We start from the raw sequence: 25,797 nt of genomic DNA, 5'->3' as shown, positions 1-25,797 counted from the left end.
GAAAAATCCTATTTTCAACTTCTTTATAAAATGAGATTTTCAGCTCACATTCACTTTTATTCTTTCATGAGATGGCTGAACTGGAGGTCAGAGAAATTGCAGTGGAAACACAAGCATTGAAAGAGGCAGAATTGTGGCATTTAAGATGTCACCATGCCACATCTTTGGCATCATGTGCTCTTAAGAGCATGCCTGGTAAGCAAAAAGGAAAATGTTTCTTTAATACAAAGACATAATAATGATAATAATAATAATAATAATAATAATAATACAATTTACAATTTACAATTTAGTTATTTGGCAGACGCTTTTTACCAAAGCGACTTACAATTGGTGCATCAGTCGGATTTCTAATACCTTCAACAGAGATCATAATAAGACTGACTAATAATAATAATAATAATAATATTTATTTAGAGCCCAATATCACTATTTATAGTCTCAAAGGGCTTTACATGTGTATAACAAAGTCAAATCAAAATTATATCATGCATAAGTTTGAGAAAATAGATAAGTCTTTAGTCTGGTTTTAAAGGTATTGAGAGAGTTTGCTTCTCTAACTTCTGTAGGTAAACCATTCCAAAGGAAGGGAGAGCGGTAGGAAAAGGCTTGGTTACCAGCGGACTTCTTTTTAACTCTTGGAATGACTAATAATCCAGAATCTTGAGAGCGCAGGGTGCGAGGTGGGTTATAGGGTGTAATTAAGTCAGACAGGTAGGAAGGCGCAAGCCCATGTAAAATTTTATACGTTAATAAGAGGACCTTAAAATCTGCCCTTGTATGAATTGGGAGCCAATGAAGGGAAGCCAGGACAGGGCTAATGTGATCAAACTTCTTTGTTTTGGTCAGAATTCTAGCAGCAGCATTCTGGACCAGCTGAAGACTATTGGTACTAGAGGCAGGCAGGCCAGAGTAGCGTTGCTTGTTAGTGACCTGATCAGTGATCTTAGCCTTGACATGATGGGTTTGTGTGAAACTTGGTTAAAGACATTTTTCTCCCTTTAAGTGAAGCTTCATCCCCAAACTATTCCTTTTCCTGTGCTGCTAGGGCAGCAAAGAAAGGTGGGGGTGTAGCTCTAATCTATAATACTAAATTTATTCCTAACACCCTTAGTTTACCTAATTTTGTAAAATAGTGTTGATGAGTATCATGAGGAAAAATGTTGTCATGAGATAAAATGTACTTGATGTTTAAAAAATCTGATATTTTAACTGTCACATGATCCTAGAACTCTGATTTCATCGGCCGGGCAGTGATGTTTTCCAGCCACTACAGTCAGGTGACTATCATTATCATTATTTGTACACATAAGTTGTACAATGAAGGGTTCAGTAATCTTTTTTTCTATTCAGTACTTTTGCAGTAACAATAAACCAACCACCAATATTCTGTCTGACTAAAAAAAATCCTGACCTATTTATGTCCCTCTTCTTTTTCCACTGTAGGTCATTGGACTCCAACACGAGACCTGTTAGGACGTTGACAGTTTTGTTTCGTTGTTTTATTAAGCATTTCTGCTGTTTCTCCTGGTTTTTGTCTCTTTTGTTCTCTCTCTCTCTCTCTCACTCCCTGCTCACATGAAATGTGTTTATACAGTGAAGGGTTCGGTAATATTTTTTTTTCTATTCAGTACTTTTGCATTAACAATAAACCACTCACCAATGTTCTGTTTGACTAACAAACTTAATCCTGACCTATTTATTTCCATCTTCTGTTTCCACAGTAGGTCATTGGGGACCAGCACAAGACCTCTTTGGACGTTGACAGTTTCCGTTTTTGTCTGTATTGTGCTCTCTCTCTCTCTCTCTCTCTCTCTTTCTATCATACACTGTCTCTCTGTTCCCATGACGTAGGTTTATGCATGTTCATGTATGTATATACTTTGCATATATTTTTACATTGCTGTTATACTGTGTTTGTTCTTTTGTGTGTGTTCATAAATTTTGATACAGGTCTGGTAACCCCATTAAAAATAACACATCAAAAATCAAAACTCCCTGTGTGAAGTGTAGTATTTCAAGACTGTAGTGTTAGAAAGTGTCATAACATTGTAAAACACTGTGTAAGTATTTAGGACTAAATCTCTGATCAGGACCTTCAGCACATCTTCACTGAGGGCACCAAATAATGTGAAAGGACAATGCTGTGAACAGATCTCTGTGGTGCATAAGTGCATAACTGGGAATATAGTCCAAAACAACAAAATAACAACAAAACAACAAACTATCCATTTTGGTACAACCATGCACAGGTTCCTTTCCTTTCAGAGTAAATTTGATGCCTCAGATTAGGAATCATAACAAATGATTTATTCCTGAAGTACAACAGTGCATTGATCTTAATATATGTTTAACATCTGTGTTTCAAACAGCATACGACTTCAGTTGTAAGAAAATGATTGAAAGCATTTTTACATTTTTAAATTTTTTTTTTTTTTTTTGCCATCAAGCTGTGCATAGAGGTTGGGTGGCATAAAATTCATTGATAGCACGTTTTTGATGACATGAGACATTTAAACATCTGCTGCTTGAAGTGACACAAAGTGGGAGAATCAATCAATTAACTGTAATATAGGTAGGTACATAATTCACGTTATGAGTCTACGGGATAAACAAAAACATCTCTGAAATAAATAAAAGCCCCGAGCGACACATGATTCTTAATCTTTCGTAAACCAAACTATAAATTTACGACAATAATTCTGTTCGTATACACATTTAATAGACGCTGACAATAGACAACGGGGTAAAAGAGATATTTTAGCGGGGTAAAAGAGATATTTCTTTACTTTTTTGGTGGATCCGACAGTTTACATTAGTAACTGTCGACACAATTTGACGCATTTCCTGTGAAAATGGCTAACCGGATGCACGAAATGGCTAACCGGATGCACCCGGTCTAGATTTCATGCCGTTCCATATTTCATACGACACCGGCGTCGTATGAAATATGGAACGGCATGAAATCTGGGACCGGTACATCCGGTTAGCCATTTCGTGCATCCGGTTAGCCGGTTAGCCGTTGAATTGGCGACACAATTTGACGCATTTCCTGTGAAAATGGCTAACCGGACGTACGAAATGGCTAACCGGATGCACCCGTTCTAGATTTCATGCCGTTCCATATTTCATACGACACCGGTGTCGTATGAAATATGGAACGGCATGAAATCTGTGACCGGTACATCCGGGTAACCATTTCGTGTATCCGGTTAGCCGGTTAGCTGTTGTATTGTCGACAGAATTTGACGTATGCAGGTGCATCCGGTTAGCCATTTCGTGCATCCGGTTAGCCATTTTCACAGGAAATGCGTCAAATTGTGTCGACAATACAACGGTGCATTGCAAAATCAAAGTGGGAAAATCAATGAATTAAAATATAGAAGCAACACGATACCTAATCGCTAGACACACTACCAAACTGCAAATTCACGACAATAATTCTTTTCGTACAGACATGTAATGTATATCCCATGTCATATCTGTATTAGCGGCTCGGTTTGCCAAACGTATTGTAAAGGGATTAGATACACCACAAAAGTGGGATTTCAATCCTTCACACATTACTTTTTGTAAGCATGTTGTATCTTTATAGCCGTTTCACAGTTTGGTGCCTCCAAATGTGATAGTTTACATTAGTAACTGTAGACAGAATTTGACGCATGGCCAACCGGATGCACCCGTTCCAGATTTCATGCCGTTCCATATTTCATACGGCACTTTTTTGTTACTGTTTCAAGCACTGCACACACACACACACATTTTCACAAAGGATCTCCAACCACTAGAGGGCGACATTTCACCATTTGACAAGACTTTGATTCAATTAGTTTCATGTTCTAGTGATTAGTCTCACCTGGTTCTTCCTGTCAACGCTATTTAGACCATTGTTTCTCAGCCCTGCTCCTGGGGGACCCCTGCTCTGCATATCATCTATCTGTCCTTGCTCTGAACACACCTGATTAGTGTGATTAACATGCTTTTGATTAAATCAGGTGTGCTCAGCCAATCAAAAGTGCCGCTGATGAGGTCAGGCTGTTAGGTAGAGCAGGGTTGAGAGGCACCGATTTAGACCATATATTCCTTTCATTCTGAGCTTGGTCTTGAGATGGCGAATGCTGTTGTTTGTGGTCTTGCTAACCTTGTGCATCAGCTGTTTGTTATTATTTGTTTTTTGCTGTTCTCCTTGTATTTTTTTTTTCCATTTCAGTCCATTCAGTTTGAACTGCTGAATGAATGCAGCGGTTTCCCACAGCGTTGTCTGCAGTGGCTGCGACCCAGAGGTCTTCTGGATGGTTGAAATGCAGAGAGGGGGTGGTGACTTAACCCAAAAAAATTACACAGGCTGTGCACAGCTATACGATCATTTAACACGTGCATCATTACATCACACACACACACACACACACACACACACACACACACACACACACACACACACAGTTATTACAGTATTATACAGTTATTGCAGCATCACTAATACAGGTATCACAGTGTCACTCATACAGGTATCAGTGTCACACACAGGTCAACAGATTTATGATGTAATGTTTCATGGAATTCTTTACACTCATGTGCCCAGACAACAAATCTCTCATTTCCTATAGTCATGATCATAATCTCTTTTCATAATCGTTATAAGCTAACAAATCAGTCATGAATTAGTTTGATTTTCATTCTGTATGTGGGCTCTCCCATCAGCAGTGAGATTATGTCAATGTTACACTTTTTCACAAACTCCCAACATTTACTCACATAAACAGACTCATCAGACTGTCAGTTAAAAGAAGTCAAAGTGAATGTTCTAACTGGTACCCAGAAGCTGTAATAACTAGTTGTAATAAGTTATGGAAGCTGATTAGCTCAGTCTGTAGAGAACGTGTGTGTGTGTGTGTGTGTGTGTGTCACACTTGTTGGGATAAATTGCCGTATAATTTTCTGTATATAGGGAGACATATGAAGAATTAATCTATATAATTATCTAGCTGCTAGCTACTACTTCACATTCTAGAGGTGAATGCATATATAGGTATAGATATGCAGTCACAAAGAGATGTCATATAATCCTATATACTATAGTCATAGACAGAGATCATGACACCACAGGCTCACACAGCTGAACAGGAGACAGGCTTTAGAAACGAGAGTTTAATCAGTAACACACAGAGAGATTAGACATGTCAGCACAGATTCACATTAGTTCAATAGGTCTCTTTTGTTCCATGGCCATTTTTCACTCGGCACACAGTCAACATTTTAAATAAAGCAACACTATAAAGATTAAGGTGAAGGTGTGGAATGATGTGGAAGAAAATCAAACACATTTTACATATTCTGTGGAGCAGAATAAAAGTCTCCAAACATAAGTATCATACTAAACCGATAAATTGTGCACAAGTTTATGACAAAAGTAAAAAACTCCAGTGATGTTTAAAATGCAACAGCTATAACCGAATCACTCCCTCTTCCTGAAACAATAATGAAACTTGATCCAGAGACTGGTGAATTAGCACAGTTCCCAGAAGGGAATGTCTACAGGAGGGTCAATGAGTCCCAGGGGATACTGGAGTAGAAAGAACAGTGTTAAACAAACAGCCCTCAGACATCTCTGAACAGATCAGATGATCAGTACATTAACATGTTGTAAGATGAGAGAAAGGGAAGAATAGTCAGTCACTCACTGATAACTCCTGACAACTTCCCATTGGAACAGTCACACCTCACAACCCAAGTATCTCCAGTGTACAGCATGGGTCATCAATTAGATCAGGAAGCAACTTCACTCCTGCTTTGTTCCCGCTTATATTTGCGTCTCTTAGGTGTGAGGGGTTTGCTCTCAGAGCCGAGGCCAGTGCAGCAAAGCCTTTCTCTGTTATACTGCAGTTGCACAGACTAGAGAGAGAGAGAGAGAGAGAGAATTCTCCCACTTCAGACATAAGTGACCCTTCGCTAAGCCCCTCCCTAGAACAGCCACTTTCCAATTCAACGTTAGCAACCGTAACTAGGCACGGGAGGTCTGTCAGGCTTTCAGAACAAGGGAAAATGTCGAAACGGTGTGCATATGGAACCCGCAATTCCGACTGCAGATACCGTAGATACCCTCAAAGTTTACAGGGGGTGTTGTATTTTTCGCTTTGCCAAAGCTAAAAACGCTGCAGGAGAGATGTCGCCAGTGACAACATATAGTAATTAAACTCGGTCTCTATTGTGATTAACGACTTTCCATGGCTGGCATAACACTACACATTGGCAAAGAAATCTGTGTAGTCTTTTATTTTGAGTGATACACTAATCGCAGCCATACTGCCGTGTCAAATGTAATTGCTAACCGACTCAGTGTTATTGAAAACGTGCTGACGCTTTGTTTACACACGTTTGTAATGAAGAGGTAGTTGTACTGTATTTGTTGAACGCATGTGTAGAGCATGACATCAAACCGCTCATTGACGACAACTCTTGGTTCAGCCATATCACGAATGTCCTCTAGCGGTTGAATAGCTAATTTGGCTAACTTGACGTTAGCTACTCGGGTAGTAGCCTAATAGTGACCACAAGGCTTGTAGGTTTTAGTGATGTATGCAGTTTTACTTTAAAAAGTTGGCTCTGACAGATACTACTAGTAAACATTTTTAACTCGCTGGGTTAGTTTTATATATATTGTGTTATTTTGCATTTGTGCATGTGCTTTGATCAATAGCTCATCCGAGGCCAACCCAGCTCTTCCCTCGATTTTAATGTCCTCCTCATTCACAATGCTCTGCCGACAAGTTATATTATGAATGTAGCTCTCAAATGCTTATTGTAGTCCTTTCCAGCTACTTCCCTCTAAAATTTCAGGACTGTGATTCCAGAAATGTGCTATTATTTCCTTTGGAATATCTCTCATTGATATCGTTGAAAACGCTATAGATTGACACGCCGGGTGTGAAAGCTTGATAGGCGTAGCAACAGTAACCAAGGGGGCGGGACTTAGCGAAAGGGTCAATTGTTTTGCATAATGGTTTTACAGATCAGATACAGTTTACAGTTCAGCCCCTAAACAAACAACTTCTCAGATAAAATGTGCGTGTGTGTGTGTTTTCACACTGTATCATGCATGTCTCTTAGAAAGGCCATCTTACCCCAGTACCTCCAGTTTACAGTGTGGATTCGCCAGTCCAGCAGAGAGCCGCTTCACTCCTGAATCCTGCAGTTTATTGTCACTGAGGTCCAGCTCTCGCAGGGTGGAGGAGTTTGAGCTGAGAACTGAGGCCAGAGCTGGACAACTTTCCTCTGTCAGATTACACTCCCACAGCCTATGAGAACAGTAATGACACAAAGAACACACACAGACTGGCAAGCTTTATTTCTATGGATCAGTAGATCAGCACAAATATAAAAATCTGGAATGGGTCTTTCAGTTTGTGTGTGTGTTAGTATGTGTGTGTGTACTGTGAAGTCTGTATGTGTCTACTGCAGAAATATCAGAAATAAGGAGAAACATAGAGAGAGTTTGTGTCTGTGTATACGAGAATGAAGGGGTGTGTGTGTCTGTGTGTTCACTTAATATACAGATTAGTTTTGTTTAAACTTATCACACTTCCAGATGCCCCCTTCAACTCCCCTATGTGTGTGTGTACATTTTAGCTCTCAGAGAGATGACCTTACTTTAATATCTCCAGTTTACAGTGTGGACTCTGTAGTCCATCACAGAGCAGCTTCATTCCTGAATCCTGCAGATTATTAAAACTCAGGTCCAGCTCTGTCAGATGAGAGGACCTTGAGCTGAGAGCTGAGGCCAGTGCAGAACAACTTTTCTCTGTCAGATTACAACTAAACAGCCTGGGAGAAACATAATGACACGTGAATATTCTCCACAGATCTCTGTAATTATCATAACAACATAACACACACACACACACACACACACATTAAAAAGCAACCAGAGGTCTGTAGTCCACAGAGTATACAAAGTATACAAAACTTCACACTCTTATGGACCACAGATGGTATAATTCACAATCCTAACCTTCACAGACTGCAAAACCGAGATGTCCAGAGAGCACTGTGGAGTGCGGCTGCACTCATATTCAATACTCAGAATAAATAGCAAACTCGCTCTTCCTTTTGTCTCCAAAACAAGGCCCATTGCTGAGAGTTCAAGGAGGCTGTCAGTCTTAATGTGGGCCCTACACATGCTCAGAACATGTGAGGTAGATAGCAGACAAAACACAGCGCTGCTCCCCCCCACTGACACACACAGTGAATGTGCCTGCACTATTTATATTTATATTTCATATATACTCAGTTAATTATATATACTTCACGCCCGATTAAACTGCAGCCTTTTGTGGACCCTTGCCTGACCCAGGGTTAAAAACATTCATTTCTAGAATTCAGACATTTTACAGCAATATTTGTGTATCTGGGAACCCCCACGCTTGTACAATCATCTAACATCATTCACCGGCAGTGGATACAATTATCCCACAAAACACATCACTTTCTCTTTCTCTCCCTCAAACATATGGCCCATAATATAAAGCGTGCCAGCAAAACCATTTCAAAATGTTTACATTTTAACTGTAATATACGTTTTCAGAAACATTATTGTGTCTGAAACTGTTTCTATGAGCAGAAATTCTAAAGCCTGTACATTAGCTAACCAAAGCTCAGTCACTAAGTCTATACACACAACTCAGCTGTTTCCACCCAAACCCAGAACTGTTAAACCATTTTTTACAGTGAAACTCATTCATATATATTTTTATGGTCGTGTACTAGATTGCTCTGAGCAGTGTGTAATGGTTTGTCAGTGGTGTCTATGACATTTGATAAGGAAAGGCTTCATTCAGACTGAAGATAACATGTTTTCAGTGGGATGTTTGATTTTGTTCGAGAGGTGTGAGATTTTGCCCAGGCAGTTTGCCTGGTGCTGTGTTTATAGTTTGGGAAATGGTCACTCCCAGAGATATGTCTAAACCGTTGTGAAAAACTGTAACACACGCAAAGGGCGCCCTCTGTTGGAATAACCAACTTGTTGTAAACAGTGTTACCATGGAAACATCCAAACAGACAGAGGTCCTGATGAAATCCATCTGAAGGAGGTTTATGTCAGGTGTTTTTTTTAGCGGTACAATGTGCCTTTTTGGTTTTGTATTTATGATTTTGAGGAAAAGGGAGTATTGTTTCATAAAATATATATAAGCAGTTGTGAAAACTGTCACAGGGAAAATTATAATACAATTTGTGGGAGTCTTCCAGGCCTATCACTATCCTATGACAAAATATAAACAACTCTCTCTCTCGCTCTGTCTTTTTCTCTCTATCACTCTATCACACTCACACACACACACACACACACACGCACACACACACACACACGCACACAGTAAAGACAGTGCTCACTTGGCTTTTCTGGAGGCTGTGACCACTGGCAGTAGTCTCATCAGACATTCATCTGATTTGTCGTATTTCCTCAGCTCAAACTCATCCAGCTTCTCCTCTGAGTTCAGCAACAGAAAGGTCAGAGCTGACCACTGAGCAGGAGAGAGACAGACATCCAACAGACAGCCTTTTTCTTTAAAAAGGAAAGGACCTGAACCTCTCCCCTCCAAGTATGTTTGTACTTCCTCCTCTAAAGAATGGTCATTGAGTTCATTCAGACAGTGGAACAGATTGATGGATTTCTCTGGAGAGGGATTCTCCCTGATCTTCTCCTTGATGTACTTCACTGTTTCCTCTTTGCTCTGGGAGCTGATTCCTGTCTGTGTCAGTAGGCCTCGTAAGAGAGTCTGATTGGACTCCAGTGAGAGACCCAGAAGGAAGCGGAGGAAAAGGTCCAGGTGTCCATTCTCACTCTGTAAGGCCCTGTCCACTGCACTCTTGAGGAGGTCTGACATTGTTGTCTTGGTAAAGAGGCTGAAAAGTTCTGTGCTCTGAATCTGCTCTGTGTTATTTGTTCTGTTACTGAAGGACAGAACCACATACAAAGCAGCCAGAAACTCCTGAATGCTCAGATGAGTAAAGCAGTACACCTTCCTCTGGTACAGCCCAAACTCCTCTCTAAAGATCTGGGTGCACACTCCTGAGTACACTGATGCTTCTCTCACATCAATGCCACACTCTCTCAGGTCTTCTTCATAGAAGATCAGGTTGCCTTTTTCCAGCTGATGAAAAGCCAGTTTTCCCAGTGACAGAATGCTCTCTTTATTCCAGTGTGGATCCATCTCATAATGTCCTTCATACTTCTGATTCCTCTGTTTGGTCTGAAAGATCAGGAAGTGTGTGTACATTTGAGTCAGAGTCTTTGGGACCTCTCCACTCTCTGTTTCACTCAACATTCTCTCTAGAACAGTGGCTGAAATCCAACAGAAGACTGGTATGTGACACATGATGTAGAGGCTCCTTGATGACTTGATGTGTGAGATGATTCTGTCGGCCAGATTCTGATCTCTGATTCTCTTCCTGAAGTACTCCTCCTTCTGAGGGTCATTAAACCCTCGCACCTCTGTCACCTGGTCAACACACTCAGGAGGGATGTGATTGGCCGCTGCTGGTCTGGAGGTGATCCAGAGGAGAGCAGAGGGAAGCAGATTTCCCTTGATGAGGTTTGTCAGCAGAGCGTCCAGTGAGGTTTGTTCTGTTACGTCACACATGATCTCATTGCTGTGGAAATCCAGAGGAAGTCGACACTCATCCAGACCATCAAAGATGAACATGACTTTGTACTTCTCATAGTCAGTGATGGTTTCATCATCTGTTTCTTTAAAAAACTGATGAAGAAGACCCATCAGACTGAGTTTTTTCTCCTTCATCAAATTCAGTTCCCGAAAAGGAAGTGGAAATATGAAGTAGACATCCTGATTAGCTTTTCCTTCAGCCCAGTCCAGAATGAACTTCTGCACAGAGACGGTTTTTCCAATGCCAGCAACTCCCTTTGTCAGCACAGTTCTGATGGGTTTGTCCTGTCCAGGTAAGGGTTTAAAGATGTCATTGCACTGTATTGGTGTCTCTGCTGTTGCTGGTTTCCTGGATGCTGTCTCAATCTGTCTGACCTCATGTTCATTATTGACCTCTCCACTTCCACCCTCTGTGATGTAGAGCTCTGTGTAGATCTCACTGAGAAGTCTGGGGTTTCCTTGCTTTGCTAATCCTTCATATATCTTTTTGAATTTCTTCTTTTGTTTAGACTTGAGTGTACAGTGAGTCATAAAACCCAGTTCTGATAAACAGGGTAAAGAAAGAGAAGCATTAACCATTTATTCATGTACAATATTATTAAAATGATACTTTCTACAGTTCAGACTTTTTGTGTTAAAAAAAAAAAAAAAATATATATATATATATATATATACACACACACACACACACATACTTATACTTTCTGCTGAGCATATATGTGTAAATGATCCAGAGATCTTACCTGTTTCCAGAGTGTCAGCCAGGTGTGTGTGTTTCATGGTCCTCAGGACGTGCAGTGTGATCTTCAGCGCCCCCTGTCTGACACTCCTCTCACCCTCCTCATCCTCCACCTTCCTCTCAGGGCATGCTGGGTAATCTGCCCTCAGAAACATCTGGAACTTCTTCAGCTCATTCTTCACTAAAGTGATGACTTTGTGTTCAAGCTCCTGAAATAAGGAACACACACACACACACATACACACACGCACACACGCGCACACACACACACACATGCATGCACACGCACACACACGCGCGCACACACACGCACACAAACACACACGCACACGCACACGCACACTTGTCATTCTTCACTAAAGTGATGACTTTGTGTTCAAGCTCCTGAAATAAGGAACACACACATACACACATACACACACACACATACACACACATGCACACATGCACACATGCACGCTAGCACGCACACGCACACATACACACAGGCACACACACACGCACACACACACGCACACACACACGCACACACACCTTGAATACAGAGTCCAGGTGTTTTAAATGACTCTGTGTAGACTGAACACTGGAAATATTTGATCCTGATCTGTCCTGATGGATTCTGTGAACAGAAGAAAACAGCGTGTGTATTTAGCGTGTTTATTGACAGAAAATTTGGTAAACATGGGGTGTTATTGATATTTACATAAAAAGACTCATCAGGCACTCAACCCCAAGCACATGACTGACTGACAGACCTCCATTCACCTCCTTAAGACACACAGGAGGACTGGCCATCACACAGGAAAACAGGGGAGCTCCACTGTCCTACACAGCTGAGGATTTACTCCCCTCTCCCCTAAACCATGAGAGACGTCCTCACTTCACATCACTGACTAAACCATGAGAGACCTCCTCACCTTTCATCACTGACTAAACCAATGAGAGACGTCCTCACTTCACATCACTGACTAAACCATGAGAGACGTCCTTACCTCACATCACTGACTAAACCATGAGAGACGTCCTTACCTCTCATCACTGACTAAACCATGAGAGACGTCCTTACCTCACATCACTGACTAAACCATGAGAGACGTCCTTACCTCACATCACTGACTAAACCATGAGAGACGTCCTTACCTCACATCACTGACTAAACCATGAGAGACGTCCTTACCTCACATCACTGACTAAACCATGAGAGACATCCTCACCTTTCATCACTGACTAAACCAATGAGAGACGTCCTCACTTCTCATCACTGACTAAACCATGAGAGACGTCCTCACCTCTCATCACTGACTAAACCATGAGAGACGTCCTTACCTCACATCACTGATTAAACCATGAGAGACGTCCTTACCTCACATCACTGATTAAACCATGAGAGACATCCTTACCTCACATCACTGACTAAACCATGAGAGACATCCTTACCTCACATCACTGACTAAACCATGAGAGACGTCCTCACCTCTCATCACTGATTAAACCATGAGAGACGTCCTTACCTCTCATCACTGACTAAACCATGAGAGACGTCCTCACCTCTCATCAGTACTACAGTCAGACTCTCTGAAGACTGGTGGCTCTTCTTTAGACCTGTCTCTCCTCATGGACGCACAGCTGGGGTCAGGGGAGACTGACCTCTTCATGACTCTACTGAAACATGTTCACACACATACACACACATATGATTTATATATATGAATATAAATGCATGTCAATGTATATACGCTCACACATTGTAAATGAGATGCAATAAAAAACAGAACTACCAAGAAGATATGATTTCTCAAATATAATGATGCTTCTGAGTGTTAATGTGTGGGGTGGGTAGGTGAGTGTGTATGTGTGTGGTGTTTTACAGGTTGTCTGATGAAGATGATGGTGTATGTGTTACTAATTTAGGAAGACATCTGACTTAAAGCCCCATGTTCTGCTGGGGACACCTTTAAAAACTGTGGTCAAAATCCATAAAAGATATTGTTCATAAAAAATATTGGTTTAATTCGTAAAACTAAAAGTGTGAGTGTTTTTTGTAAGGGTTGGGGTTAGAATTGGGGTCTGTGTGTGTGTGTGTGTGAGTGAGTGTGTGTGTGTGTGTGAGTGTGTGTGTGTGTGTGTGTGTGTGTGTGTGCGTGTATTTATTGATGATGTAGAGTTGTATGTAAATAATGTGTAGTGATGTGGGAGAGTGTGTGTGTGTGTGTGTGTGTGTGTGTGTGTGTGTGTGTGTGTGTGTGTATGTGTGTGTGTGTGTGTGTGTGTGTGTGAGGTATATAGGTGTGTCTGTATTTATTGATTATGTAGAGTAGTATGTAAATAATGTCTAGTGATGTGGGAGAGTGTGTGTGTGTGTGTGTGTGTGTGGCCATCAGTAACACTGATCATATACTGTAGTTCTCACTGTGTTAGTGTTTACTGTCCCCTCTCTCTGTGTCTCACTGTGTTAGTGTTGTATGTTACAGAGATTACTGTCCCCTCTCTGTCTGTCTCTCACTGTGTTAGTGTTCTGTGTTACAGAGATTACTGTCCTCTCTCTCTGTCTCTCACTGTGTTAGTGTTCTGTGTTACAGAGATTACTGTCCCCTCTCTCTGTCTCTCACTGTGTTAGTGCCCTGTGTTACAGAGATTACTGTCCCCTCTCTCTGTCTCTCACTGTGTTAGTGTTCTGTGTTACAGAGATTACTGTCCCCTCTCTCTGTCTCTCACTGTGTTAGTGCCATGTGTTACAGAGATTACTGTCCTCTCTCTCTGTCTCTCACTGTGTTAGTGCCCTGTGTTACAGAGATTACTGTCCTCTCTCTCTGTCTCTCACTGTGTTAGTGCCCTGTGTTACAGAGATTACTGTCCTCTCTCTCTGTCTCTCACTGTGTTAGTGTTTACTGTCCCCTCTCTCTGTCTCTCACTGTGTTAGTGTTCTATGTTACAGAGATTACTGTCCCCTCTCTCTGTCTCTCACTGTGTTAGTACCCTGTGTTACAGAGATTACTGTCCTCTCTCTCTGTCTCTCACTGTGTTAGTGTTCTGTGTTACAGAGATTACTGTCCTCTCTTTGTCTCACTGTGTTAGTGTTCTATGTTACAGAGATTACTGTCCCCTCTCTCTGTCTCTCACTGTGTTAGTACCCTGTGTTACAGAGATTACTGTCCCCTCTCTCTGTCTCTCACTGTGTTAGTGTTCTGTGTTACAGAGTTTACTGTCCCCTCTCTCTGTCTCTCACTGTGTTAGTGTTCTGTGTTACAGAGATTACTGTCCTCTCTCTGTCTCTCACTGTGTTAGTGCCCTGTGTTACAGAGATTACTGTCCCCTCTCTCTGTCTCTCACTGTGTTAGTGTTCTGTGTTACAGAGATTACTGTCCCCTCTCTCTGTCTCTCACTGTGTTAGTACCCTGTGTTACAGAGATTACTGTCCCCTCTCTCTGTCTCTCACTGTGTTAGTGTTCTGTGTTACAGAGATTACTGTCCCCTCTCTCTGTCTCTCACTGTGTTAGTACCCTGTGTTACAGAGATTACTGTCCCCTCTCTCTGTCTCTCACTGTGTTAGTGTTCTGTGTTACAGAGATTACTGTCCCCTCTCTCTGTCTCTCACTGTGTTAGTACCCTGTGTTACAGAGATTACTGTCCCCTCTCTCTGTCTCTCACTGTGTTAGTGTTTTGTGTTACAGACATTACTGTCCTCTCTCTCTTGACTTTCACTTTCACACATGCCTGAAATGTTGTAATGAACCATTATCTCCAGTATGGTGAAAGTGTTTAAGGAAATACTACCCTTAGATATGCTGCACACCCATACTTCAGTTGTCTGTTTTTCACTTGCCTGAATTTTCTCTGTGCATTAGACAAACACACTATGTGAGTGAAGAACAACTGTCTTTACTGTTCTAAAGATCCCCCCTCCCCCATTAAAAATTCAGTGCATTTCTAGCTGAATTCAGTTCCTTATGTTGGAATTCTATTCCAGTTCCATGTCCTGTTTACTAGCTCAGATCAAGTTCAGTTCAAATTGAGGAACTGAATCAGATGTACTGAGACATTTTTAGAGTCTTTACCTTGATGAAGTTTGACCTCCACCGTCACTCTCCATAAAAACGATTAAAAATTTTCCCTGTTTCTCTGGTCTGTGTCGACTGTAATCACATACAGCCTCATTTAACTGGGAGTTATATTCCTCTCTCTCCACAGTATGGATGGTGCCCAGAGCAGTTTAGCTTTCACTCTGATGTAAACCTGTTCGTCCTAATCAGACTGTAACCTGAGTGACTGCAGGAGGAGTTTCACAGTCAGGTTTGATGTTTTGGGTGTTTAAAGGTGGTGGAATGTGGTCGTGCAGGAAAGAGATGAGAGGGAGATGGTACAGTGTGAACTCTGTGTCGTGAACTAACATTGCATTAGTATTCACTGAATTACCCTAAATAATAACTTTTATTGGTTACAGTTCATGTTTACAAACATATTCACTCATTCTGAATACTAAACATATTTCCTCAAAGGACAACGTTTTTGTAGCAGGACATGCATTCCACCACAGATCAGTGAGAGCAGAGAAGATGATTGATAACTGACTGAAGTGTAGATTGTTGTGAGGTGAACTGTCTGTCAGAGTAATGTAGTTAATGGATCTAATACTTCACTAATCTGCCTGTTACAGTGACCAGAGGACTAAACACTGTCTTAAAACATGTAACTTTTTTGGAGCCTGGCTGTCCTGTTCAAGTCTGTGACTGGTTATGTAGAGTGGCAGCAACATTAAAAGCTGGAGATATTTTTATGTTGATCTATTAAAGTTGTGTTGAGTCAAAAGAGTATTTTAGAGTATAGTGATATACACATTCTTAATTAGCAGACAGTTTCCAGACCTGTGGAATCCAGAGTGGAATGCTGCTCCTCTGGTTTTCTCCTCTCTCTGACTTTCTCCTCCTCTTGTGTTTCTCTTCTGACTTATCTACAGATAACAGGCAGGTCCAACCACACCATGGAACTTATCTTTCAGTTCTAACACTGCAGCAGTTCCAGTCTTCTCTCATGAGTGGATTTATGGAGGAGAGAGGAAAGACAGGGAGACAGTAAAGACACTGAATGTTGTTATGCTCGTCATACACCTTATACACACACTAATACACACCTGGCAGTTATAATACACACCTGGCAGTTATAATACACACCTGGCAGTCAGAAGTGTGTATAGCTGCCTTTTCCGTGACTCAGAATTTATGCAGTGCATACAGATGGGTTGTAAGTGACATCAAAAGGTTGTATGTGGATTAAAAAGGATGATCAGTGAATCTCTGTCAAATCTAAATCTCCGTGATTGCACACACACACACACACACACACGCACACACACACACTCACACACACACACACACACACACACACACACACACTGTAAGCAGTGAATTTGACCACTGCATTCAGCCCGTCCACACACACCCATAGTGAACACATACAACCACTAGGCACAGGAAAAGCAGCAGCAGACCTGCACCCGGGGAGCAGTTGGGGGTTAAGTACCTTGCCCAAGGGCATGTGGATGCTTTTTCCTGCTTATCTAACCCTTAGGCCGTGGGCTGCTCACTATGGCAGAAACATCATCTGAGTTGTTAATGTAAAGAATCTGGTTGATTTTAACCAATCAGTCATATCAGAGAAGTAACATAGGGAGAAGAGGAGGGACCTCAGCCAATACACATCTGTACACCCACAAAATATATTTCTGTACAGTTGACTACAGATGTATGTGAACACTCCCTCTCTCACTCACTCATTATCTAAGCCGCTTATCCTGATTAGGCAGGGAAACACCCTGGACAGGTCGCCAGTCTATCGCAGGGCAGACACACAGACAAACACACATTCATACCTAAGGGCAATTTAGTGTCTCCAATTCACCTAACCTGCATGTCTTTGGACTGTGGGAGGAGTTCCCACAGGAAACTCACGCAGACACGGGGAGAACATGCAAACTCCACACAGAAAGGACCCTAGCAACCCGGCTGGGAACCGAATCCGAAACCTTCTTGCTGTGAGGCGACAGCGCTACCCACTGCGCCACCGTGCCGCCCCTGTATGTGAACAGTCACACAATATTTCTGTAACAGGGCACACAGGCATATACACACACACACACACATATTCCCAAAGGACCCTAACTCGCTCCAACCACTAGAGGGCGATATTTAACTGAGACTTCGACTCATGTTATAGTTATTAGTTTACTGGTCTCATTGTGTTCCTTTCATTCTGTGCTTGGTCCTGAGACAACGAATGCTGTTGTTTGTGGTTTTGCTAACCTTGTGGATCAGCTGTTTGTTTCTTTTTTTTGCAGTTCTCCTTGTATTTATTTTGTTCCCATTTCAGTCCATGCAGTTCGAATTGCTGAATGAATGCAGTGGTTTCCCACAGCGTTGTCTGCAGTTGGATTCTACTCCGCTGCTACCCAGGGGCCTTCTGGATGTTCAGGTCCAGTGTCCCTCAGAGATCCCATCTACGTTAAGAGACATGCGCAGAACAGACTTCACATAAAAAGTCTAGTTTGAGCTAATTAATTATGTGTGTGTGTGTGTGTGTGTGTGTGTGTGTGTGTGAGCGTGTGCCTACCTTGGTCTCTCTACGGTCCTCTGGTGTGGGCAGGTTGAATGTTTTTGGCTTTCCCCCCATTGACAGTGATGATATTAAGAAAGACAATTCGTCCTTAAACACTCTTAAAAAACAACAGCAAAAAAATATATTCGCACACTGTTAACAACAGCTGATCATGAACTGCAGTATTACCGCTAAACTCACAACTGCTTCCTCGTCAAACACATCCTCTCTTTCGCAGCAGTAATCTTACTGCAGTCAGCGGTCACATCAACTTCTCATTATGAACGCAAATCTCTTACGCACGTACAGAGGCTGTAATAGCTAATTTACAAATAAGACACTTACTGTACACTTTGAAATCAAAATGACATCAAGTACAATCATATAAATATTTCATATAATTTTTTTTATCAGAAAGGGTCCATAAATAGGCAGGAAAACTATGTAAGGATTTTCTGTTTCTCCATATTCAAAGCATTCAGAATGTACCAAAACAGGTTTCTGAATTTAAAAGGCCCAGTTTAATTGATGGTTTGGCGTTTTTTGCCCTCAGCGTACACAAATCACTCTGCCTCGAATACGGTGCCGGTTCCCTGAGGCTCGCAGTGCAGTACTGTAGACTTATGACGTATGAAAAGTGCGCCACAGTCATTCTGATGTAGTCAGAGAAAAATGGCGCTTTGCACTATGTTACGCTGCACGTTTACTAAGCCACCCTTGCATTTTCGAACACAACAGTTTCTCCACTCTCAGTTTGGGTCAAAGACAAGGACTCTGACAACAGCCTCTCGGTTTTATGCAGGTACCGGTAGAGTTGTTTACTTTGGTTGTACTCAGCACAGAACTCCACGAACTCCACGAATAGGCTAATTCAAAGAGTTCAAAGTCACTTCGAGAACCGGTTACGTTATTTTGTTGTTCACAAAAAAGCTCCCTATTTACTGCATGTGACATGCCCTGGAACCAGAACTACATAAGATTAGCTGTCCAATTCACGTCTCCCAGTCAGAGTTCAGCCCCCGCCAGTCGGGGTTTAACCTGTAGTTACTCATGTGTCACTGTCTCGTTACAATTTACATTACTCTGTTCCTCTCCCCTAGCGCTGAAATTCACCGACAAACATGAGTGGGTGAGAGTGGAGGCTGGTGTTGGCACGGTGGGCATCAGTAATTTTGCTCAGGTGGGTAAATAAGGCCCAGACAGCGCAACGGGCACAGGCTTTTACCGCGGTCACTCATCTCTAAGTCAGGAGTTATCACGTGACTGAAGTCTGTCTTCCTCTCTGGTATGTGTGTGTGTGTGTGTGTGTGTGTGTGTGTGTGTGTGTGTGACAGGAGGCCCTGGGAGACGTGGTGTACTGTGGACTGCCTGACATTGGCACCAAACTGGCACAGTCAGGTGGGGAGACAAAACAGGAGGATGAGATAAGAGAGAACTTTATTCATCCTGAAGGCGATTCTTGTAGCGCTGTGTGTGTCTGTATGTATGTATGTGTGTGTGTATATGTGTGCGTGTATGTGTGTATGTGTGTGTGCGTGTATGTGTGTGTGCGTGTATGTGTGTGTGTGTGTGTGTGTGTGTGAGAGGCCAGTGTGAGAAATGAGAATGACAGAGAGGCTTTGCACACATTTGCTCGTTCATAATTCAAAGTATTAATATATAAATAAAAAACAAAAAACACACTCTCTTATAACGGTAGCAACTTCCAAAAGCTGTAAAGTAGCCTACAGTATCTGTTAACATGAGGCTTTTTATCTGCCATGGTCTCCACATAATTAACTCTTTTCCTAATAGAGTTTAAATGCATCGAAACCTGAGAATAAGGTCTGATTTCGTGACAATAAGATAATCGCAATGTTTATTTAGGAGCTTGCCCTCACTGGGTTACTCCATTCAAAACTTAACAAACTAAAATACAGCTCATTTGTGTACGGCCAGCGAATTAAAATTGAGGTGAAAGCGCGTGTGATCCTCATTCACTGTCGCCAGAGTCGTCGAGGTGACGGAACGAAGGGTAAACTCAATTTGCAAACAACAGCAGACGTTATTTACTTTGGTTACGTGTCCTTTAATGTATACAGTGTGTTGATTTAGAACGGTGATTAAAGCCTTTTCTTAATCTAGTGTCCTGGTCAATGAGTTTAATGGGCAGATTCCAGCCAGTCAGAAACGAGTATATTATGTGTTGGTATTTATATATTGAATTAAATCGCAGCCGTTTGCCGTCTGGTAATCATAAGTGACCAAATCATGATTTCGATTTTAAATTTAGCAACTGTGCAGCCCAAGGATGTGTGAGTTTACAACTTGTCTCTGTGTGTGTGGCTATAGAGGAGTGTGTGTATGACTCATCTGTGTGTGTGTGTGTGTCTGTCTGTCTGTGTGTGTGTGTGTGTGTGTGTGTGTGTGAGTGTGTTTGTTTAGAGGAGTGTGTGTGACTCGTCTCTGTGTGTGTGTGTGTGAGTGTGTGTGTGTGTGAGTGTGTGTATGACTCATCTGTGTGTGTGTGTGTCTGTGTGAGTGTGTAGAGGAGTGTGTGAGTGTGTAGAGGAGCATGTGAGTGTGTAGAGGAGTGTGTGTGTGAGTGTGTAGAGGAGTGTGTGTGTGTGTGAGTGTGTAGAGGAGTGTGTGTGTGTGTGTGTGTGTGTGTGAGTGTGTAGAGGAGTGTGTGTGTGTGTGAGTGTGTAGAGGAGTGTGTGTGTGTGTGTGTAGAGGAGTGTGTGTGTGTGTGTGTGTAGAGGATTGTGTGTGTGAGTGTGTAGAGGAATGTGTGTGTGTGTGTGTGTGTGTGTGTGTGTGTAGAGGAATGTGTGTGTGAGTGTGTGTGTGTGTGTGTGTGTAGAGGAGTGTGTGTGTGTGTGTGTGTGTGTGTGTGTGTGTGTGTGTAGTGGAGTGTGTGTGTGACTCGTCTCTGTGTGTGTGTGTGTGTGTGTGACCTGTCTCTCTGTGTGTGGCTGTAGATGAGTTTGGGGCTCTGGAGAGTGTGAAGGCGGCCAGTGAGCTGTACTCTCCCCTCACTGGAGAGGTCGTTGAGGTGAACGAGGCCCTGACTGACAACCCTGGACTAGTCAACAAGTCCTGTTATACAGACGGTGAGCTGTCCTAACACACACACACACACACACACACACACACACTCCTGAGTGAAGTGACTGAGGTTAAACAGAACGTGAGCTAGTGGAGAACTCTGTTAAAAAGAGGGTCCATTCTTATTCACGAGTCCATCCCCCCATCTGCCTGTCTAACCATTTATCTTCTCATCTGTCTCCTCTTCTGTCCATCCTTTCATCTTTTCAGTCGTTCCTGACAGGTGGTGCTGTTTTTCAGGTTGTTTGATGAAGATGATGGTGTTGGTGTGTTTTTCATGTTGTTTGATGAAGATGATGGTGTTGGTGTTTTACAGGTTGTTTGATGAAGATGATGGTGTTGGTGTTTTACAGGTTGGCTGATGATGATGATGGTGTTGGTGTTTTACAGGTTGTTTGATGATGATGATGGTGTTGGTGTTTTACAGGTTGGCTGATGAAGATGATGGTGTTGGTGTTTTACAGGTTGTCTGATGAAGATGATGGTGTTGGTGTTTTACAGGTTGTTTGATGAAGATGATGGTGTTGGTGTTTTACAGGTTGTTTGATTAAGATGATGGTGTTGGTGTTTTACAGGTTGTTTGATGATGATGATGGTGTTGGTGTTTTACAGGTTGGCTGATGAAGATGATGGTGTTGGTGTTTTACAGGTTGGCTGATGAAGATGATGGTGTTGGTGTTTTACAGGTTATTTGATTAAGATGATGGTGGTGGTGTTTTACAGGTTGTCTGATGAAGATGACGGTGTTGGTGTTTTACAGGTTGTTTGATGAAGATGATGGTGCTGGTGTTTTACAGGTTGTTTGATGATGATGATGGTGTTGGTGTTTTACAGGTTGGCTGATGAAGATGATGGTGTTGGTGTTTTACAGGTTGTTTGATGAAGATGACGGTGTTGGTGTTTTACAGGTTGGCTGATGAAGATGATGGTGTTGGTGTTTTACAGGTTGTTTGATGAAGATGATGGTGTTGGTGTTTTACAGGTTGTCTGATGAAGATGATGGTGTTGGTGTTTTACAGGTTGTCTGATGAAGATGATGGTGTTGGTGTTTTACAGGTTGTCTGATGAAGATGATGGTGTTGGTGTTTTACAGGTTGTTTGATTAAGATGATGGTGTTGGTGTTTTACAGGTTGTCTGATGAAGATGACGGTGTTGGTGTTTTACAGGTTGTTTGATGAAGATGACGGTGTTGGTGTTTTACAGGTTGGCTGATGAAGATGATGGTGTTGGTGTTTTACAGGTTGTCTGATGAAGATGATGGTGTTGGTGTTTTACAGGTTGTTTGATGAAGATGATGGTGTTGGTGTTTACAGGTTGTCTGATGATGATGATGGTGTTGGTGTTTTACAGGTTGTTTGATGAAGATGATGGTGTTGGTGTTTACAGGTTGTCTGATGATGATGATGGTGTTGGTGTTTTACAGGTTGTTTGATGAAGATGATGGTGTTGGTGTTTTACAGGTTGTTTGATGAAGATGATGGCGTTGGTGTGTTTTACAGGTTGTTTGATGAAGATGACGGTGTTGGTGTTTTACAGGTTGTTTGATGATGATGATGGTGTTGGTGTTTTACAGGTTGTTTGATGATGATGATGGTGTTGGTGTTTTACAGGTTGGCTGATGATGATGATGGTGTTGGTGTTTTACAGGTTGTTTGATGAAGATGATGGTGTTGGTGTTTTACAGGTTGTTTGATGAAGATGATGGCGTTGGTGTGTTTTACAGGTTGTTTGATGAAGATGACGGTGTTGGTGTTTTACAGGTTGTTTGATGATGATGATGGTGTTGGTGTTTTACAGGTTGTTTGATGATGATGATGGTGTTGGTGTTTTACAGGTTGGCTGATGATGATGATGGTGTTGGTGTTTTACAGGTTGGCTGATGATGATGATGATGGTGTTGGTGTTTTACAGGTTGTTTGATGATGATGATGGTGTTGGTGTTTTACAGGTTGGCTGATGAAGATGATGGTGTTGGTGTTTTACAGGTTGTCTGATGAAGATGACGGTGTTGGTGTTTTACAGGTTGTTTGATGAAGATGATGGTGTTGGTGTTTTACAGGTTGGCTGATGAAGATGACGGTGTTGGTGTTTTACAGGTTGTCTGATGAAGATGATGGTGTTGGTGTTTTACAGGTTGTCTGATGAAGATGATGGTGTTGGTGTTTTACAGGTTGACTGATGAAGATGATGGTGTTGGTGTTTTACAGGTTGTTTGATGATGATGATGGTGTTGGTGTTTTACAGGTTGTTTGATGATGATGATGGTGTTTTACAGGTTGTCTGATGAAGATGATGGTGTTGGTGTTTTACAGGTTGGCTGATGATGATGATGGTGTTGGTGTTTTACAGGTTGTTTGATGAAGATGACGGTGTTGGTGTTTTACAGGTTGGCTGATGAAGATGATGGTGTTGGTGTGTTTTACAGGTTGTTTGATGAAGATGATGGTGTTGGTGTTTTACAGGTTGTCTGATGAAGATGATGGTGTTGGTGTTTTACAGGTTGGCTGATGATGATGATGGTGTTGGTGTTTTACAGGTTGTTTGATGAAGATGATGGTGTTGGTGTTTTACAGGTTGTTTGATGAAGATGATGGTGTTGGTGTTTTACAGGTTGGCTGATGAAGATGATGGTGTTGGTGTTTTACAGGTTGGCTGATGAAGATGATGGTGTTGGTGTTTTACAGGTTGTTTGATGAAGATGATGGTGTTTTACAGGTTGTCTGATGAAGATGATGGTGTTTTACAGGTTGTTTGATGATGATGATGGTGTCGGTGTTTTACAGGTTGGCTGATGAAGATGACGGTGGCGGTTCCTGCAGAGCTCGACGGGCTGATGGATGAAGCTGCGTATGAGCGATACATCCGATCTATAGAGGACTAGAGTGTGTGTGTGTGTGTGTGTGTGTGAGCAGGATATGTCCCCATGTGGTAGTGTGAGTGTGTGTGTGTGTGTGTGTGTGTGTGTGTGTGTGTGTGTGAGAGAGACAAAAGACTTATAATGTGTCACTACTGAATCCTCTGTTCATTGCTCATTTAGACACACACACAGAAACTGTGACTCTGCCAGTCCCCACTCTTACACACACACACAATTTCCAGGCGGGCATACGGTGTGTGTGCGGTGGTTGTATTGGTCAGCACCCTGTCATACACTGGTCACTGATGGAGCTGACCCAGTGGGGACGGCTGGACCATGGTTCTCTTAGATGAGGAGAAAGTCCTGACCTGAGTTAGAGTTGATCTCTGGCATGTGTGTGGTTGGTTATTAATGCTCTTAAAACCTTTATGAATGTGTGTGTAAGTTTCACAAAGCCAGGCTGTGTCTCTCTGAAGACCCTTACCCTCTTAATGCTCATCTGAATAGAGGTGTGGCATTCTGTGGTGGAGGGCAGGACCTCCACTGTGACTCGCTGTGACTGACAGGACTGTTGTCCATTCAGGTTTGAAGCCTGCGTCCAAGGACTGAAGACAAATGATACTAATGTTATTAAAACAACCTCTCTACTGACCCTCTGTGTTTGACTCTTATTTTGGCTGCTGCTACAAACTCTCATTGTTCAGATAACTTAATATATTTCATCTTATGGCACAAAAGAGTGAAACACTTGTCTGTCGACAGAATACTGATTCCACAGTTTGATTTTCTCACGGTGGGACACGGAAAAGGTGGGTCGGTCGAGTTTGACATAAATTTGTGAAAATTTTCACTACTAGAGAAGATGAGAGAGAGACAAATGGGAATCTTAATTTATTTTATCACCAAAGTAGCTTTTCTTTTTCCCATATTTAAAAAATCAGCAGGAAGACTGAGGTAACAGATGTTATAGGCTATACCCTCACAGAAAAAAACATACCCCATTAACTCTCATTACAGCTGTGTTAAGTTACACCCTCACAGAAAAAACACACTTCAGTAAAACTCATTATGCGGTAGTGAAAACCAAATATCCTAGAAATCTGCCCTCTAACCATACCCCTCTCCAGCTCTCACAGGGGGACACACAGCTAAGCGTCATGATCTAGAGGAGCACGTGAGAAACTAGCGTCCTCGTTTTAGCCAAGACTGTAACGTTCTGTCTGACGTCTGACCTGAACCTTAACACACCAACCCTGATTGGCCCGTTTCCATACACACACACACACACCTTAACACACCAACCCTGATTGGCCCGTTTCCATACACACCCACCCACACCTTAACACACCAACCCTGATTAGCCCCGTTTCCATACACACACACACACACACCCCTTAACACACCATACCCTGATTGGCCCCGTTTCCATACACACACACACCCCTTAACACACCATACCCTGATTGGCCCGTTTCCATACACACACACACACACACACACCTTAACACACCAACCCTGATTGGCCCGTTTCCATACACCCACCCACACCTTAACACACCAACCCTGATTGGCCCCGTTTCCATACACACACACACACCTTAACACACCAACCCTGATTAGCCCCGTTTCCATACACACACACACACACACACCCCTTAACACACCATACCCTGATTGGCCCCGTTTCCATACACACACACACACCTTAACACACCAACCCTGATTGGCCCGTTTCCATACACACCCACCCACACCTTAACACACCAACCCTGATTAGCCCCGTTTCCATACACACACACACACACACACACCTTAACACACCAACCCTGATTGGCCCGTTTCCATACACACCCACCCACACCTT

At 42.3% G+C, this 25,797-nt stretch overlaps 2 protein-coding genes across 2 annotated transcripts in view; one reads left to right on the top strand and one right to left on the bottom strand.

Annotated features, from left to right (window-relative positions):
- LOC115826568 (NACHT, LRR and PYD domains-containing protein 12-like) overlaps positions 1 to 18,063 on the bottom strand; it is a 65,947-nt gene extending 47,884 nt beyond the window's left edge. The window contains exons 1-8 of the mRNA XM_030790448.1: positions 18,004 to 18,063; positions 17,832 to 17,890; positions 12,949 to 13,059; positions 11,935 to 12,019; positions 11,405 to 11,609; positions 9,388 to 11,203; positions 7,648 to 7,821; positions 7,130 to 7,295 (exon numbers count right to left, since the gene is read on the bottom strand). Coding sequence (XP_030646308.1) covers positions 7,130 to 7,295; positions 7,648 to 7,821; positions 9,388 to 11,203; positions 11,405 to 11,609; positions 11,935 to 12,019; positions 12,949 to 13,059; positions 17,832 to 17,890; positions 18,004 to 18,063 — 2,676 coding nt within the window. The remainder of the gene's footprint in view (positions 1 to 7,129; positions 7,296 to 7,647; positions 7,822 to 9,387; positions 11,204 to 11,404; positions 11,610 to 11,934; positions 12,020 to 12,948; positions 13,060 to 17,831; positions 17,891 to 18,003) is intronic.
- A 598-nt stretch (positions 18,064 to 18,661) lies between these two features.
- Positions 18,662 to 24,016, top strand: gcsha (glycine cleavage system protein H (aminomethyl carrier), a). The gene is made up of 5 exons (XM_030789618.1): positions 18,662 to 18,790; positions 19,089 to 19,168; positions 19,323 to 19,386; positions 20,949 to 21,080; positions 23,860 to 24,016. The coding sequence occupies exons 1-5, from the start codon at positions 18,676 to 18,678 to the stop codon at positions 23,955 to 23,957; spliced, it is 489 nt and encodes a 162-aa protein (XP_030645478.1). The 5' UTR covers positions 18,662 to 18,675; the 3' UTR covers positions 23,958 to 24,016.
- Positions 24,017 to 25,797: the final 1,781 nt, after the last annotated feature.

Source organism: Chanos chanos, chromosome 13, assembly GCF_902362185.1.
Source record: "Chanos chanos chromosome 13, fChaCha1.1, whole genome shotgun sequence".
Taxonomy (NCBI): domain Eukaryota; kingdom Metazoa; phylum Chordata; class Actinopteri; order Gonorynchiformes; family Chanidae; genus Chanos; species Chanos chanos.
The sequence above is the reverse complement of the archived record's forward strand: the minus strand, read 5'-3'. Positions and strand labels throughout refer to the sequence as shown.